This window comes from Artemia sp. Qi Xiang Cuo, chromosome 18 (assembly GCF_049724085.1).
Source record: "Artemia sp. Qi Xiang Cuo chromosome 18, ASM4972408v1, whole genome shotgun sequence".
NCBI classification, from domain to species: Eukaryota; Metazoa; Arthropoda; class Branchiopoda; order Anostraca; family Artemiidae; genus Artemia; species Artemia sp. Qi Xiang Cuo.
This window is the reverse complement of record NC_142811.1, coordinates 23,335,663-23,351,225: the sequence shown is the minus strand read 5'-3', so window position 1 is coordinate 23,351,225 and position 15,563 is coordinate 23,335,663. Positions and strand designations below refer to the sequence as shown.

Genomic DNA, 15,563 nt, shown 5'->3' with positions numbered 1-15,563 from the left:
CTGCTTGTAATTTTTTTAAATATGTAGTAGGAGATGGTTTTTTTATGAATGCTCTCCTAGCTGCCTTTTTTGTTCTCCATTTATTTTGACACTTATTTTTCCACCGTACTTTGGGAATGTGTTTAGGGAAGGTTTTCTTGGGTGTTGTCCTGGGGATAGCATGATTAGCTGTATTTATTAGTAAAGATGCCAAAATTTCATCATGTGTGTCAACTGTTGTGTTTCAAATGCATGAATTGTGGGTGAAACTTGTAACTTCATCATTTAGCTTATTTTGGAACATAGGCCAATTTGCTTTAGTGTTGACATATCTGGAGGTATATGATAGGGTTTCAGCAGGTTCATTTAGGGAGCAAACTATAGCAAAGTAATCGTACCTAAATCGTAGTTTCTCAGTCAAAATAAGCAAACCATAACCGATTCAACCCAACTTCAGATCTTAGACAGCGTAATTCTTGAGGATGTTCTGTTTAACAGAGTAGCTCCAAAAGTATACTTTGATTTTATTGGTTGACGTTTGTAACGCATTTTCGAAGACAAATCTATTGCTCTTTAATTCTCGATTAAAAGTAATCCAGGCTTTTTATAACACCAACAAATTGTTTTAACTCCCATGTGGAAAACCTTAAGTCAGTATAAAGAAATAAATATTTAACTTCCCTGCTTCTTATCCTATGCGAGAATTTAAACTGGTAAAAAAACAGAAAGCTTTTGGGCCACAAGATTTTTTAAAATATTAGGCAGGGGTAACTAGAAATTCTGGCTTTTAAACACTCATTGTGAGGTATCAACGAGAAAAATCTTGCCCAATAAAGGGTAGAATATTTATGCATATGCCGGCAATCATGTCTTTACCCGGGGTAGACCATGGAAATAGTTCACTTAACCTCCTTCGAAGGATTTTTTTTATTGCTACTATTGGTGGGATTTTTTTTACTAATGTATCGGTGCTGATAATCGGTGCTAAGAACTTTTTTCTTTTTTATTCTAGCTTCAGACTGAAACAAAAATTATTTTTTATTTATTATTATCATTATGCTCTTAATGTTAATGACTGCTGGGATATTTTTTATTGCTAGTATTGGTGGGATTTTTTTACTAATGTATTGGTGCGGATAATTGGTGCTAAGAACTTTTTTCTTTTTTATTCTGGGATTTTTTTTCCTATTGCTAGTATTGGAGCGATTTTTTTTTTACCAATGTATTGGTGCGGATAATCGGTGCTATGAACTTTTTTCTTTTTTATTCTAGCTTTAGACTTAAACAAAAAAATTTTTTTTATTTTATTATTATCATTATGCTCTTAATTTTAATGACTGCTGGGATTTTTTTTTTATTGCTAGTTTTGTAAGAAAAATGCCTAGTTGCATCGTTTAAGGTTTATTTGATGCCAATATAATGCCAAGTAGGAAATCAATTATCATGCATCGCATAACCAAGTGATAATGATCTAGAATGAATTGTGTAAATTTTTTCAGTATAGTTTGCTCAGCTTATTAGTTTATGGACTACAATGAAAAAATAAAGATAATACTTTCGAGAACATAAAAATCATTTTTATTTTTGTTTGAGCTTTTGTGAGGCATAGGATATAGGAATAGTAAGCTGAAGAAAGTTTGTCGAGTTTTAACGGACAAGACAAGGGTGAGCGGCTATCATCAGAAAACGAATAGTATTTTCACTTTACCTTGCTGTAAGTTAACTACATCATCATGTTACATTATTTTAACTACCCTTAAGGCTAAGTTCTACCCTTAGGCTACCCTTAAGGCTAACTTAAGTTCTACCTTTAAGGCTAACTACCCTTTAAGGTTCCTACTGGTTAGTTCCTAACACCGGTTGAATCTAGACCTCCTGTGAAAAGGCCTCTTGAAGGGTTAACTCTCACCGGCCTATAAGGACTGGAACCCGTATTTTCCTGTGCCCGCTGGGAGCGGCCTAAGGACCGGTATTGCTTATAACTGTACGTATCCTGTGCGTAATTATAAATAAATAAAAACCCTAAAAGGAATTGGCTTATCTAAAAAAAAAGTACAAAGAATTACACCCTGGGGTACAGTTGCACCCCCCTTGGGCCATGAAGGGTTAAAGCAACTGTGTCTCGTCTGTCACAGTCACGGAGTAACAGATGTAATCCAAACAGATACACTGTTCTGCGTTTTATGCATCTTCTGTATCCACAAAGGTCTATTACCTGTGTGGCGGCCCTGGAAAATTTCCTGCGGTTATGGTCTGTTTCTAAAACGATTGGCTTGCGTATGCGAAGACGCACTTTTCTCCGTTTAATTCAGGTCGTAAAATATTTGACATACGGGTGTGAAGACATGTTAAAAAAAGAAGAATAAGACTCATATGGCGCGTGTTTCTTGCAGTAAATGCTCTATCAATGAGTTTGTGGCAACACACAGTAAATAAGGAGCTATTCGCCTCAATAGTAACTGAAACTCTAAAAATGAATTTTGATATCAGTAGATACATAAAGAGAATTGGCTTATTATGCTGATTCTAAATGTATAAGATTCATTAAGTTTATTGTTGTCCATCAAAAGCTACGAGCTTCAGAAAATTTGCCTGATTTTCGAAAAAAGGGAAAAACACCCCCGAAAAGGCAAGGAATCTTAATGGAAATCTCACCATCAGATTCAGCGTATCAGAGAACCCCACTGTAGAGGTTTCAAACTCCCATCTGCAAAATGTGGAATTATTATTATTTTTTTTTGACAGAAGAAAGATCAGGGATGCGTGTTTATTTATTTTTTTTCCAGGGGTGATCGTATCAAACCAATGGTCCTAGAATGCCAGGAGAGGGCTCATTTGAGCGGAAATTAAAAGTTCTGGTGTCACTTTTAAGTGACCAATAAGATTGAAGGGCAGCTAGCCTCCTCCCACGGTCCCTTTCCCCCAAACTCGTCCGACCGAAAGTTTCAGGTAGCCACTTTGTTCAGCATAGTTAAAAGGCCCATTAACTATGCCTATGGGGATAAAATGGTGCTCCACAGCCCCTGGGGAAAGCGCTAAGTTATGAAATTTGCCCATTATTTTTGTATAGTATTTTTTTATTGGGATATATACAGACTTTTTTTTGTGGCAGGGGGGGGGGTGATTTTTTTTTCTTGGAGGATTTTTCCATGGGAAGGAAGGTTCCTGGGGGTGAACTTTTGAGGGTAAATTTTACCTTGGGGAATTTGTCAGAATTCCTACACTTAATTCTTTTTATATGTCTTACTTTGTCTATGCCGGCTGAATTTCACATTTGGAGTTGTTGAGGGTAATTGTCGAGGGGAAATTTTCACTGGGTCAGAATTTTCTAGAGGATTTTGTCGTGAGGGTGGGGTCTTCCATGGAAGATATTTTCCACGGGAAAAATTCTCCACGCGAAATTTTTCTATAGGAGCTAGTTTTCATTGGAAGGGGGGGGGGGGTCTGGGAAACTGTTTCCCTGTGGGGATCTCTGGCATGATTTGAAAAACAATCGGAATGAAGTCTTTTTTAAATGAAAGTGTGCTTAGAAGAATTTTTTCAGGCGGAGTCGTCTGTAAGAAATTTTCCAGGCGAATATGGTGAGAATGGCATTGTGTGGGGGGAATTTTTTTGGGAGGGGAGGTTACTTTACGTGGGAGGAGTTTTCCACGGAGGGATTTTTCGTGGGAGGAGGGGATTTTTCATTGAGAGGGAGCCGGATTTCTCTGCATTATTAAAAACGTTCAGAAATTAACTAAAAACCAAGTTTTTTCAACTTAAAGTAAGGAGCAACATTATAACTTAAAAAATAAATTGTTACGTATATGAGGGGGATTGTCTCCTCCTCAATACCTCGCTCTTTACTCTAAAGTTTGACTTTTTTGTCCCAACTCTTTAAGAACGACTCCTAAAACTCAAGGGTCGTTCAATTAGAACAATAAGGAACTTTTTTAAAAGTACTAAAAAACTTTAGCGTCAAGAGCGGGGTATTGAGGAGGAGGCAACCCCCTCATATACGTAATAATTTCTCTAATTTTTAAGTTTTAATGTTGCTCCTTACTTCAGTTGAAAAAACTCGTTTTTGTTTAATTTCTGATCGTTTTTTAATTATGCCGGAAAATCCGGCTTCTCCTCAATGAAAAATTTCCTCCTCCCATGAAAAATCCCTCCATGGAAAGTACCCCCCCCCCCCCCCCCACCAAAAACTCCCCAGACAATTCCATTCTCGCTGACTTTCAATGAAGTCCGCCATGAACTTCCCCAAGGAACTTCAATAGGTCCTAACTTTTTTCAGTGAGTTTCGCAGTTTTTAGTTTTATTCATCGGTAAATTACAAAAAAAATACTTCAGCTAAGTCTCCCCCATAAGGCTCTGTGGTCAGGAAAAAAAAAGGGGAAAAACATAATTGAAACAAATACATCCAATAAACATGTTTAACATGGTGCATTCACATCGCCAACCAAAACAATTTCAAAAATCAGAAGCTTGGCAGGGGAGTAGTACATGATTCCACCAAGTTAAACAAACAACAAATCCAATCCGGAGACATCAACTCCAAGGAAAACTGGGGAAAATTAATTATTAACATGAAATTTTCTAACATACTTTTAAAGAGACCAAACGAGTGGCAACTCCGTGATCGATATCCTTCCCAAAGACTTTATCATTAAATGGAAATTTGTCGATAAATTATCGTTACTAGAACCCTATTGCATAAACTTATTAACCAACCCTATGACCATCCTAAGTAACATTGCAAGCGATGCCTCGACCATAGACATGAAGGTTAATCCATTAAAAACCATAATAATGAAGACGGATTCCTTTAAATCCCCCTTCATTTTTCCCTCCTAGTATTTCTGCAGTTTCCTTGAAACTACTGTGTGTCCTAAGTTTTACTTATCGGAAGCGGTAAATCCATGTTACAAATATTCTCCTCAAAAACCATTCATTTCCCTAAAGTTCCTTATTGAGTTTACCTGTCACCTGGGCCGGATTTAAATCTTTGACCCTTCTAGGCCCAGGCGTTTTGCCGCTCCGTCTTGGCGAGACTTTCGGGAAAATCACCCAAAATTCGGGGATAGTGGGAGCAATGAACAGAACGCAACTGATGAGCCAAAAATAATGAAAGAGAGAGGTGATACCGAACTCTCAGCTGTCAATTTTGGGAGACATCTGGCAGTCTATAAGTGGCCACGGAATTTCTGTGTTGCTTTAAAATCACCTTTCAGTGAATAGGCAGCGTGGCGACTGAGTGCACCTGGCACTTAGACGATAAATCACAGCAGTCTAGTTTTTGTTAAGAAAAAATCACTCAATGATAATTTATTGTGCGCCCAGCCCCGGGCCTAGTGGGCATTTTGGCAAATCTTGACCTGGCTGTCACCCTTTTCGTTGTTTAAATGTTAATATTTCCTTTGCTTGACATTTACTTGAATAGGGTTTTCCCGTTTGGGGCCCTGGCATTTCAAGTGAGCACTTGGATAAAATATATTCAATCCTAAAAAGAGCCCTTTGTATCATGTTTAAAGAGGGTAATGTCTCGTACTTCCTCCTAAAAAAAAAAGGCAGTTTAGAAACAGGAGTGCAATAAGATTAGATTGTGTCTCTGTTTTGCAGTAAAAAATGCAGTGTTGAACCCTCGCTCCAAAAATACCTTCCCCTAAAGATGTCCCCTCCCCCCTGAGTATATGCCTTCCGTTTTGTTTCTCAGGTTTTTTTTTGTACCCGTATGTTGCGTTAGGTTTACATCAAGAAACGATAAACATTTATTCCCTTCATAATTGAAAAGACTAATCGCTCGTCACCATATGTTTCTTGTTCTCCTTCCAGTTTCCGTGTTTATTTTAAAAATTGTATACATTATTTGTTTATTTTTTGAAGTTAATGAATTTTTTCTCGAAAATATGGAAGAGATACAGATGTTTGATTCTACGTTCTAGATGGAATAATGCCATGTTCTAACGACTGCGGTATTATATAATCCCTAAGATGTTTGCTTTCAGACCTAGGACAGTTTCGTTTTGGTTCTTTTATACTATTAGTTGGCTAGAAAAAAGGTTTCTTTTGTGGAAAATCTTTGAAAACTTCAAATTTTGGAGGAACTTTTCATCTCCGTTCCCTGTTCCTATTTCTGGAGAATGTTCCGATTTTTAATTGCTTACCGCTTTTGGCAACTGATCATAACAAACAAGGAAAAAATATTACGAAAACATTTGTGTTACTCCGAAACATAATTAAGAATTTAAAACTAATATATTTAAGCTTTTACGCATCTTGGTAGTAATGTTTTGCTTAATTATTCTAGTAACTTGAATTTCTTCTTTTTACCTTGTGTTTCTGTGTGTTGTAACATGTTATTTTTTTTTTTTTTTGGTTTTTTCCTATTAGTAGTCCAAGCAATGATTGTGATTTCATAATTTAGAACATTGGACAATGTTGCTTTATTAATAACGTATTGTTAATTTTGTCTGGCTTTCAATAAAACTAATTTGTTTGTTCCGACCAACTTTGAAAGGCTTTGGAGACTTTATTTTCAACCAATTTCAAGTGCTCTGTGCAGTGTGATAGAGTGTTTGAAAATTCCTGAGTGGATCTTCATCTTCTTGCTGGATTTGAAGACGCATTAGATGATGAGAGAGACCCGTATGCGTGTCAGATTGTATTTGCTTATAGTTGTTCTTGGCTTGGGCTTGGGTTACCTCCATTAATTTTTTGGCGTGTTGAGTTGCTTTGGCGTGTTGAGTTGTTCTGTGTCGAGTTCCATGTCTTGAGCTGACTGGATGGACCTTTCGATGTGTAAAGCTTTCTATGTTTTGAGCTGCGCGATGTTGAATAAGATGGATTGAATTGCTGATATGTCCAGTTGCCTGGGTCGAGTTGTCTAACTTGAGTGCTATATGAACAATTTTCTTGCCTTCAAACTTGGAGTGAATTCGTTGAGTTGCCCAATCTGCCAGCTGGCTTCATCTCGGAGTGCTACTAGTTCCGCCCCGCGTAACATACTTCCGCCTCTTCACAGTAAACATTGCAGACTTGGTGTGACACAGGGTACTTGCCACTTGGTGTACAAGGTTTTAGAAAGGGTCTGACCCTTCGAGGGAAGTTTTTATTATTGAATTTCTTCAACAAGGGTACCAGTAACAAGTGTTTCAATTTTTTTCCTTTAAGTTTTCTCTGTAATTTCAGATCAGTTTGATTTTGATACGTTTAAGTAACTCAACTGTGATACAATGAAGTAAGGGTCTTGCGTTATGCCTGTAGAAACTTCTCTATTTAGAAAATTATTCAGAAGAAAATCTCAAGATAGTGAAGATGCCCACTTCAAAGTAATCTACCTTGGAAATGTCCTAACCGGATTTGCCAGAGGTAATTTTTTTTTACTCTCTAGTGCTTTCTGTTCCTCTCCCCTCCATCCCTCTCTCCATCTACTTTTTTCTATACCTCCTTCCCCTCCTCTCTCTTTCTCTTTCTCTTTTTCCTGTTCTTTTTTTCTCTTCATCTAAATGGCTTTTGAACTAATGCTGTTTTTTAAAACTGCGCCAGGGCTTTGAATACTTGGCTGGTCTGTAATAATCACCGATCGGAAATAGAAGTTTTAAGTCAAGAGTAACAGGCTGAGAGGTTTTTAAATGAGCCGTGAAATGTATATCTGCTATTCCTGGTTCCTTTCATTAAAACCAGATTAGCTATATCAGATATATAATACGTGTATAATGTATAGCTTGATGTGGCGGAATGGTAAACTGAATCATGCTCTTCTGAAGAACTCTCTTTGACTGGGGTGCCATTTTTTCATTCTACTAGGCAATCGGAAAGCATCAACTCGCTTTTATTGGAAATGCCCAAGAAAGAGTGCTAGAAAAATGGTTTTGTCCAGCCCTACACATCTATCTTGGTATCGCTTTGACTGATCAATCTAATATTATTTTAATGACGATGTCTGATATAGATTTATATATATAGTGATTTTCATATTTATAGTGAAATCTATAGTGATTTTCAAAAGCTGAATTTCATATATAATGGTATAATGTCACCTAGCTTTGAAACTGCACTTGAAGACTGCACTTGCAGACAAATATGTCCTCATCAAGTTGCACAGGGGATATTAAAAGATAGGCCAGAATTATGGTATTATTTATAATTTTTCAACAGAGAATGATCTAAATTTGGTTAAAAAATAGAAATATCTTTTTAATATAGTCATTTCAAAAAAATATGCAATTCTGTGATGGATAAAGCTGAATTCAGATATGATAGTATAAATTGCCATCTAGCTTTGAAAGATTAAAGCCGTAGGACTGCAGGAAATCGTAGGACGTCACCATAGACTTGCACAAGGGATATTAAAGTATAGGCCCAGAATTATGGTATGATTTAGGATTGTTCATCTGAGAAGGATCTAAAATTGGTTAAAAAATAGAAATATCTATTTAATGTAGTCACTAAAAAAAAATATGCAATTCTGTGAAGGATAAAGCTGAATTCAGATATGATAGTATAAAATGCCATCTAGCTTTGAAAGATTAAAGCCGTAGGACGTCACCATACACTTGCACAAGGGATATTAAAGTATAGGCCCAGAATTATGGTATGATTTAGAATTGTTCATCTGAGAATGATCTAAATTTGGTTAAAAAAATAGAAATATCTATTTAATATAGTCATTAAAAAAAATATGCAATTCTGTGATGGATAAAGCTGAATTCAGATATGATAGTATAAATTGCCATCTAGCTTTAAAACTTTAAAGCCATAGAAAAATACGTCACCATAGACTTGCACAAGGGATATTAAAGTATAGGCCCAGAATTATGGTATGATTTAGAATTGTTCATCTGAGAATGATCTAAATTTGGTTAAAAAATAGAAATATCTATTTAATATAGTCATTTCAAAAAAATATGCAATTCTGTGATGGATAAAACTGAATTCAGATATGATATTATAAATTGTCATCTAGCTTTGAAAGATTAAAGCCGTAGGACTGCAGGAAAGCGTAGGACGTCACCGTAGACTTGCACAAGGGATATTAAAGGATAGGCCCAGAATTATGGTATGATTTAGAATTGTTCATCTGAGAATGATCTAAATTTGGTTAAAAAAATATAAATATCTATTTAATATAGTCATTAAAAAAAATATGCAATTCTGTGATGGATAAAGCTGAATTCAGATATGATAGTATAAATTGCCATCTAGCTTTAAAACTTTAAAGCCATAGAAAAATACGTCACCATAGACTTGCACAGGGGATATTAAAAGACGGGCCAGAATTATGGTATGACTTCGAATTTTTCATCAGAGAATGATCTAAATCATAGGCAGCGCGCCAGCGCTGCCTAAGTAAAGAACGATGTTGGCACAATGTGTTTTTTTTCTTGAGCCGGGCACTTCGTATCGAAGGAGTTGTCGTAGAAACCTTGAAAATGACTCGTTTTACTTGAAATTTGGATGGCTAGTACCCTTTTTAATCGTAAACCGTAACTTCGGGGCAACTAGCCCCTCCCCTCCCAAGACCATCACGATGTAAAACATGGCCCAGCAAAATTGTGCGACGGCTATTTTGTTCAGCGTAATTGATTTCCAGATAGAAAATATGTTTTTGAGGAGGACAATCCCCCACAACCCTCAGGGCAAGGGTATTAAGTTATGCCCTGGGGGCATATAAGGTTTTTAAAGAAGGCGTTGTCGTAGAAACTTCAAAAAAGGGTCATTCAAATGGAAAGTCAAAGGGCTAGTGCCCTTTTTAATAATCGAAAGTGATTGGAGGGCAACTAGCCCCCCCCCACGCCCATCATTTCCCCAAGCACATCCCAACACAACTTTGAGATAGCTATTTTGTTCAGTCTAGTTGATTTCCTCATAGTAAGTATGATTTTGAGGAGGACACTCCCCCAAAGCCCTCAGGGCAAGGATTTTAATTTATGCCCTGGGGGCATATAAGGTTTTTATAGAAGATGATGTCTTAGAAACTCCAATTCGATTGGAAATTCAAAGGGATAGTGCTATTTTTAATAGTTAAAAGTGATTAAAGGGCCACTAGCCCCCCCCCCCCCCCGACGCCCATCATTCCCCCAAACACATCCAATAGAAGTTTTTAGATTGCCATTTTATTCAGCGTAGTTGATTTTCAGATAGGAAATATATTTTTGAGGAGGTCACTCCCCATAACCCTCAGGGCAAGGATTATAAATTATGCCCTCGGGGTATAGAAGGTTTTTATTGAAATCTTTGTCGTAGAAACTTGAAAAAGGGATGATTCGATTTGAAATTCAAAGGGATAGTACCCTTTTTAATAGTCGAGAGTGATTTGAGGCCAACTAATCCCCCTCTAATGACCATCATTTCCCCAAACACATCCAATCAAAATTTTTAGATAGCCGTTTTATTCAACGTAGTTGAAAGTTTTGGAAATTAAGTCTTTAAGGATGACAACCCCTCCCCCCACAGCCCTCATGGCAAGGGTTGTAAGTTATGCCCTGGATATATAAAGGTTTATTGAAAGCGTTGGCTTAGAAACTTCAAAAGGACTCATTCAATTGGAAATTGAAAAGGCTAGTGCCTTTTTTAATAGTTGAAAGTGATTGGATAGCGACTAACTCCCCTCTCCCATCCACCATTTTCCAAAACACATCCAATCAAAATTTTGAGATATCCATTTTGTTCAACGTAGTTGAACGTTGTGGAAGTTAGGTCTTTTAGGATGATAACCCCCTCAGAGCCCTCAGTGCAAGGGTTGTGAGTTATGCCCTGGTAGCATATAAGGCTTATATTGAAGGTTGTGGCATAAATCATTGACAGCGCGACTGTGTAGCCAAAGGAAAGAACGGGGACACCTATGAACGAGCCAAAAAACAGGGACTAAGTAAAGAGAAGGACACTCCCCCACAACTCCCTGGACAAGAGTTCTATGCTAGGCCCTGGAGGTGTATAAGGATAATTGCGACACAATATATTATCGAATAATTTTTTCCTTTAGAGCAGGGCACTTTGTATCGAAGAAGTTGTCGTAGAAACTTCAAAAAGCGCTCATTTAATTGGAAATTGGAGTGGCTTGTGCCCTTTTTAATAGTCGAAAGTGATTGGAAGGCGACTAACACCCCTCTCACGCCCAACATTTCCCCAAACACATCCAGTCAAAATTTTGAGATAGCCATGTTGTTTAATGTAGTTGAAAGTTCTGGAAATTCGGTCTTAGAGGATGCCAACCACCCTAACAGACCTTAGGTTAAGGGTTGTAATTTATGCCCTGGGGGCATATAAGGTGCTTCTAGAAAGCGTCGTCGTTTCCAAAAGGGCTCATTTGATTGGAAATCGAAAGGCCTAGTGCCCTTTTCAATAGTCGAAAGTGATTGGAAGGCTTGACATTTTTATAGTAAAGATCGAAGTGGGTAAAATGTATGATTTTTTGTTGTTGTTGTTGTTTAGACCAGGGCACTTCGTATTGAAGGAGTTGTCGTTGGAACTTCGAAAAGGGCTCATTCGATTGAAAATAGAAAGGGCTGATGCCCTTTTTGATAGTCAAAAGTGATTACAGGGCAACTAATCCCCCTTCCGCTCCCAGCCTCCCACGCCAACCCTCCCATTTTTGCTCTTCAAATTTAATCAAATCAAAATAGCGTACGTGTATCCAAGCTATCAAAGAAAATAAAAAGATTTTTTTTGCGAATGGTATCAAGTTTTCCATTTCAGGTCCACTAGAGAATAAAATTTGCACTTTACTGAAAAAATACAAATGAATGTGCATTGTCAGTTTAATATACATATACCGATATTTAGTAATCAAAATGTTAATATTATTTGATCTATTAAATCTATAAGGGTAAAACCATTTATATTTTTTCAGTAAAGTGCAAATATTGTTCTGGCCTTGGGAAGGCATAGGGGTTTTGCGCCCCACTTATGTTAATTTCTGCTCGTTTTGAGTTTGACTCGGTTAATTATTGTAATTTCTGTTCGTTCTGGGTTTCATTTATTTATCGATGCTGATTTGTGGTAGTTTCACGCTTGGTAGATTATTTGATTTTATTTTTGCTAATTTTTTGTTTAATGAAGTTCTTTACTTTTCTTTGAAAAACTTATTTTGCTGAAAGTGTTTTAAGTTGATCTGGTTAAAAAAATAGAAAAATTTGTTTAATATAGTAATTTTCAAAAATACAATTCTGTGATAGATAAAGCTGGATTTGAAATATGATATTATAAATTGTTGTCTTGCTTTGATGTATTAAAGCCTTAGGTCTGTAGAAAAACACGTCCCCATAAGACTTGCACGGGGGACATTAAAAGTTATTAAGGAATTAATTAACCACTTTGTTTTAATTATAGGCGAGGGTTGTTTAGAAAAACCTTTATCCACCTTATGGAGAAATTATGTCCAAAGCAATCGCCTAGACGTAAAAATGGTTCTACGACTGTCTCCTGGTGGCTTAAAAGCAACTACCAAGGAGCATGGACTCACAGAATATTGGGGCCATAGAGTGACTACTTGCTCGGCTCCCTCTCATTATCCTCATATATTTGCTTGGGTTTATCGACACGAGACTACTCGATTAAAACAGGAACTTCGATGTCATGCCGTTTTATGTAGGAGTAATGCTCAGGTGAGATATAGCTTATGGGAAGCTTTATAAAGATATTTAGATGGCATTTGAAATAAAAAATATGCTTATTTCGTGTTATGTTATATTATGTCGTGCTATGTTATTTCATGTTATGTCATATTTAAAAGGTGAGTGGTTTTAAATAATATATCTAAGAAGTTCCTTGCCAGGGAATGAATTAAAATTATATAGGGTAAGTATGCATATCTGATAAATCTGTTAGGTTTTATGAATTGAAAAATGATTTTAAACTAATAATAATAAAAAAAGCCGAGTGGATTTGTGCGCTGAATTTAGGATCCTTTGTCCGAGAGGACAAGGGTTCGAATCCTAGTGTACTCAATTTTTTGGTTTGGGACGGGGTCCGTGGCATGACTGTAAGCCTACCCAGAGTTGACCCAGCTCTAAATGGGTACCTGGAGAACATTGAGGATGGTAAGCTAGAAGGGTGTGTGGAAGCACTGGAGGACTGGTTTCCAATCCTTCATTACACTTCCTGATTGAAGGGCCAGTATATAGAGATCAGCATTACCGGTAGGGACTGTAAAGTCCGATGCCTTATTCTTTACCTTTTTTTTATCTTATAATAAAAAAATAATAATAATGAAATAGATAAAAAAAAATCAATAAAACGAAATAAGAGTAAAAGCTGATCGTTTGAAATACCTTGCTTTTTTGACTGGTTAAAACAAATTCCAGAATGAACAAGTGTCTAAATTCTTTCAAAATCTTACCCGAAATCTAAAAGACCGTAAACTTATTAGGCTTGATTTCTTGGTATAAGACAAAGCCTGTATGCATACTTTTGCCTGTAGATGACCTTTTGTTGTAGATCTAAATGTAAAAAGTTTCATTTTGGTCACTGTCGATCATTTAAAATACTCATATGTTAAATCTTTCTATTTTTTTAGTTTTCTCGTTACCTTTATTTTTGCGTTATTTCCTTTATGCCTCCATCCTGTTGAGGAACAAGGGACTTGGAGTCTAAGAAGAGTATTCGATGCTGTAGTAAAGACTTTTTTTGTATATATATATATAATGACTCAAAAGATAGTAAACCCACTACTTCTTTCAGTTTTTTAGAAGAAAACCCCAAAAAAGGAAAGCATTGTTTTATTCATCTCAAAACATACTTGCACTTAAATAAGGCCCTAAAATTATTGCCCTATATCAAGAAAAGAAAGAGCAAAGATGTGAAAGTTGTAATTGGCGATAGTATCACAAATGTGGAGGCTGCACACCTTTTAACTAAATACCCTCTCGGTTTAGTAAATAAAAAGAGTTAACTAAAATAGCAAGTAGGCATGGAATAATTAATTATTTAAAGGCATTTGTCTCTGGTCTACTCAGTTTGTCGTGATGAACTATAAATTTTCATTTTGTGTAAATTTATTTGAAATCCATCAGAAACTGTAAGTGTTTGTGATTATATAATATGCAGTGCCCAAATGATCTAGGAAGAGCGCTTGACCGACCAAAATACATTCCCTTCCAAAAATAATCTCGGGAAGCTAAAGTTGGAAGTTACTAGGTAATCCTTTGAGGAAACATAATTCAAAAAAGGAGACATCTAGCGATTTCAAAGGCGTCATATATTGATGTAGCAGCCCCAAGACCATGGTTTTAAACGCAACTTTCGAGACTTCCAAAGACATTCTTTCAAGCAAAACATTCTTTTCTAAAACATATGCTACAATTTTATCACGGTTTAGTACATTCTCTAAAAGTTCTGCTTATCTCTTATTAACACCTTCTTTATCACTTATTGAGACTGATCCCTGGATTTACCTGAGGATTTACCTCGGGGATAAGAATTTATCTGAACCCCGATTCAATGAAAAAACACTGGTCTCGCATGATCTATTTTTATTCAACTGCTTAATCCAGCCTATTTTTTACGTTTGCTAATAGATTCTACTGAAGACAGGTGCATGGGATTTTGACTGGGGGGAGGGGATTTAGGAGTGGTGCTCTGTTTCAAAAAAGCAGAAAAACATGCGGATTAAATAAAAAAAAAAAAAGACAATAATAGAACAAATCTTAATTTTTTTTGTGGGTGGGATAACCTGAAAACCCCTCTTCTCCATATCCATGTGTTTTGCAATCCCTTTTGGCTACCCGTTCAGTACTTATTTTCGTGGTAACCAGTCACATTCTGTCATTTAGTTTGCTGAGTAGCAGACCCATACCCTTCTTAGCCACCATGTTTGTTACACCCTTAGGGTCGAAAATTCATAAAAGATATGTGAAAAAAGTAGAATTTTTTCCGAAACAGATAAAAATAGTGTTTTTTTTTCAAGCTTGCCCTCCCCTCAAAAAGTTCTAAATCTCTCACATCATAAAAAGAATGGCATCTCTGTTTAATATGGGATTTAAACCACGCTGTGTCCAACAACTATTAAAATGTATATGACTCTCTACTTGCGAATATAATTATTTCCTGAAATGTGCTCGGATGTCGAATTTTTGGAAGTAGAAGGGCGTAAAAAAATGCGCACCAGAAGCTTTTTCTAAAAAATATTTATTTATTATTATATGGTCAAGTTAGCAAGGTATGGTTAAGAGCTTTCAGTTTTTTTTTTTTAATATTTGTCAAGAGTTTGTTGAACACCCCCTATTTTTTTTTTCTTGGTACAAATTTGTGTAACGCGTTGTATTTCGCTTCTTAAAGTACAGTTTCTGAAAATGTACTCCGGGCTACGGAAAAAATTTTATGTATTGTCGACAAAAATGTCGGAAAATTAAATTTTTAGGAATATTCGAAATACTGAATTGTTCGAAAGTAGAGGGCGACCTTATTTATTGATTGACCTTATTCAACTTATTCATTGATCTTTATGACAATCCCAATACAAGTAAGTGTGATTTAAAAGAAAATTTAGGAAACTGGGATTGCGTGACATTTGGAAATGAAATCGAATTGGTGAATCCTGTGATGTATATTTGGGAATTTCGTAATTTGCAATTCTACTAAGTTTGTTTTTCTTCATTTTCATA

At 36.3% G+C, this 15,563-nt stretch overlaps 1 protein-coding gene across 3 annotated transcripts in view; it reads left to right on the top strand.

Moving 5' to 3' along the window:
- The window catches only part of LOC148941338 (uncharacterized), a 65,297-nt gene that overhangs the window by 30,867 nt on the left and 18,867 nt on the right, over positions 1-15,563 (top strand). For 2 of the 3 annotated variants that reach the window (XM_089104496.1, XM_089104495.1), the window contains exons 2-3: positions 7,150-7,329; positions 12,292-12,566. In XM_089104496.1, coding sequence (XP_088960622.1) covers positions 7,215-7,329; positions 12,292-12,566 — 390 coding nt within the window. In that variant the 5' untranslated portion in view covers positions 7,150-7,214. Of the gene's footprint in view, positions 1-1,559; positions 1,694-7,149; positions 7,330-12,291; positions 12,567-15,563 lie in introns of those variants that run through there. The other variant, XM_089104494.1, reaches the window with a different exon arrangement.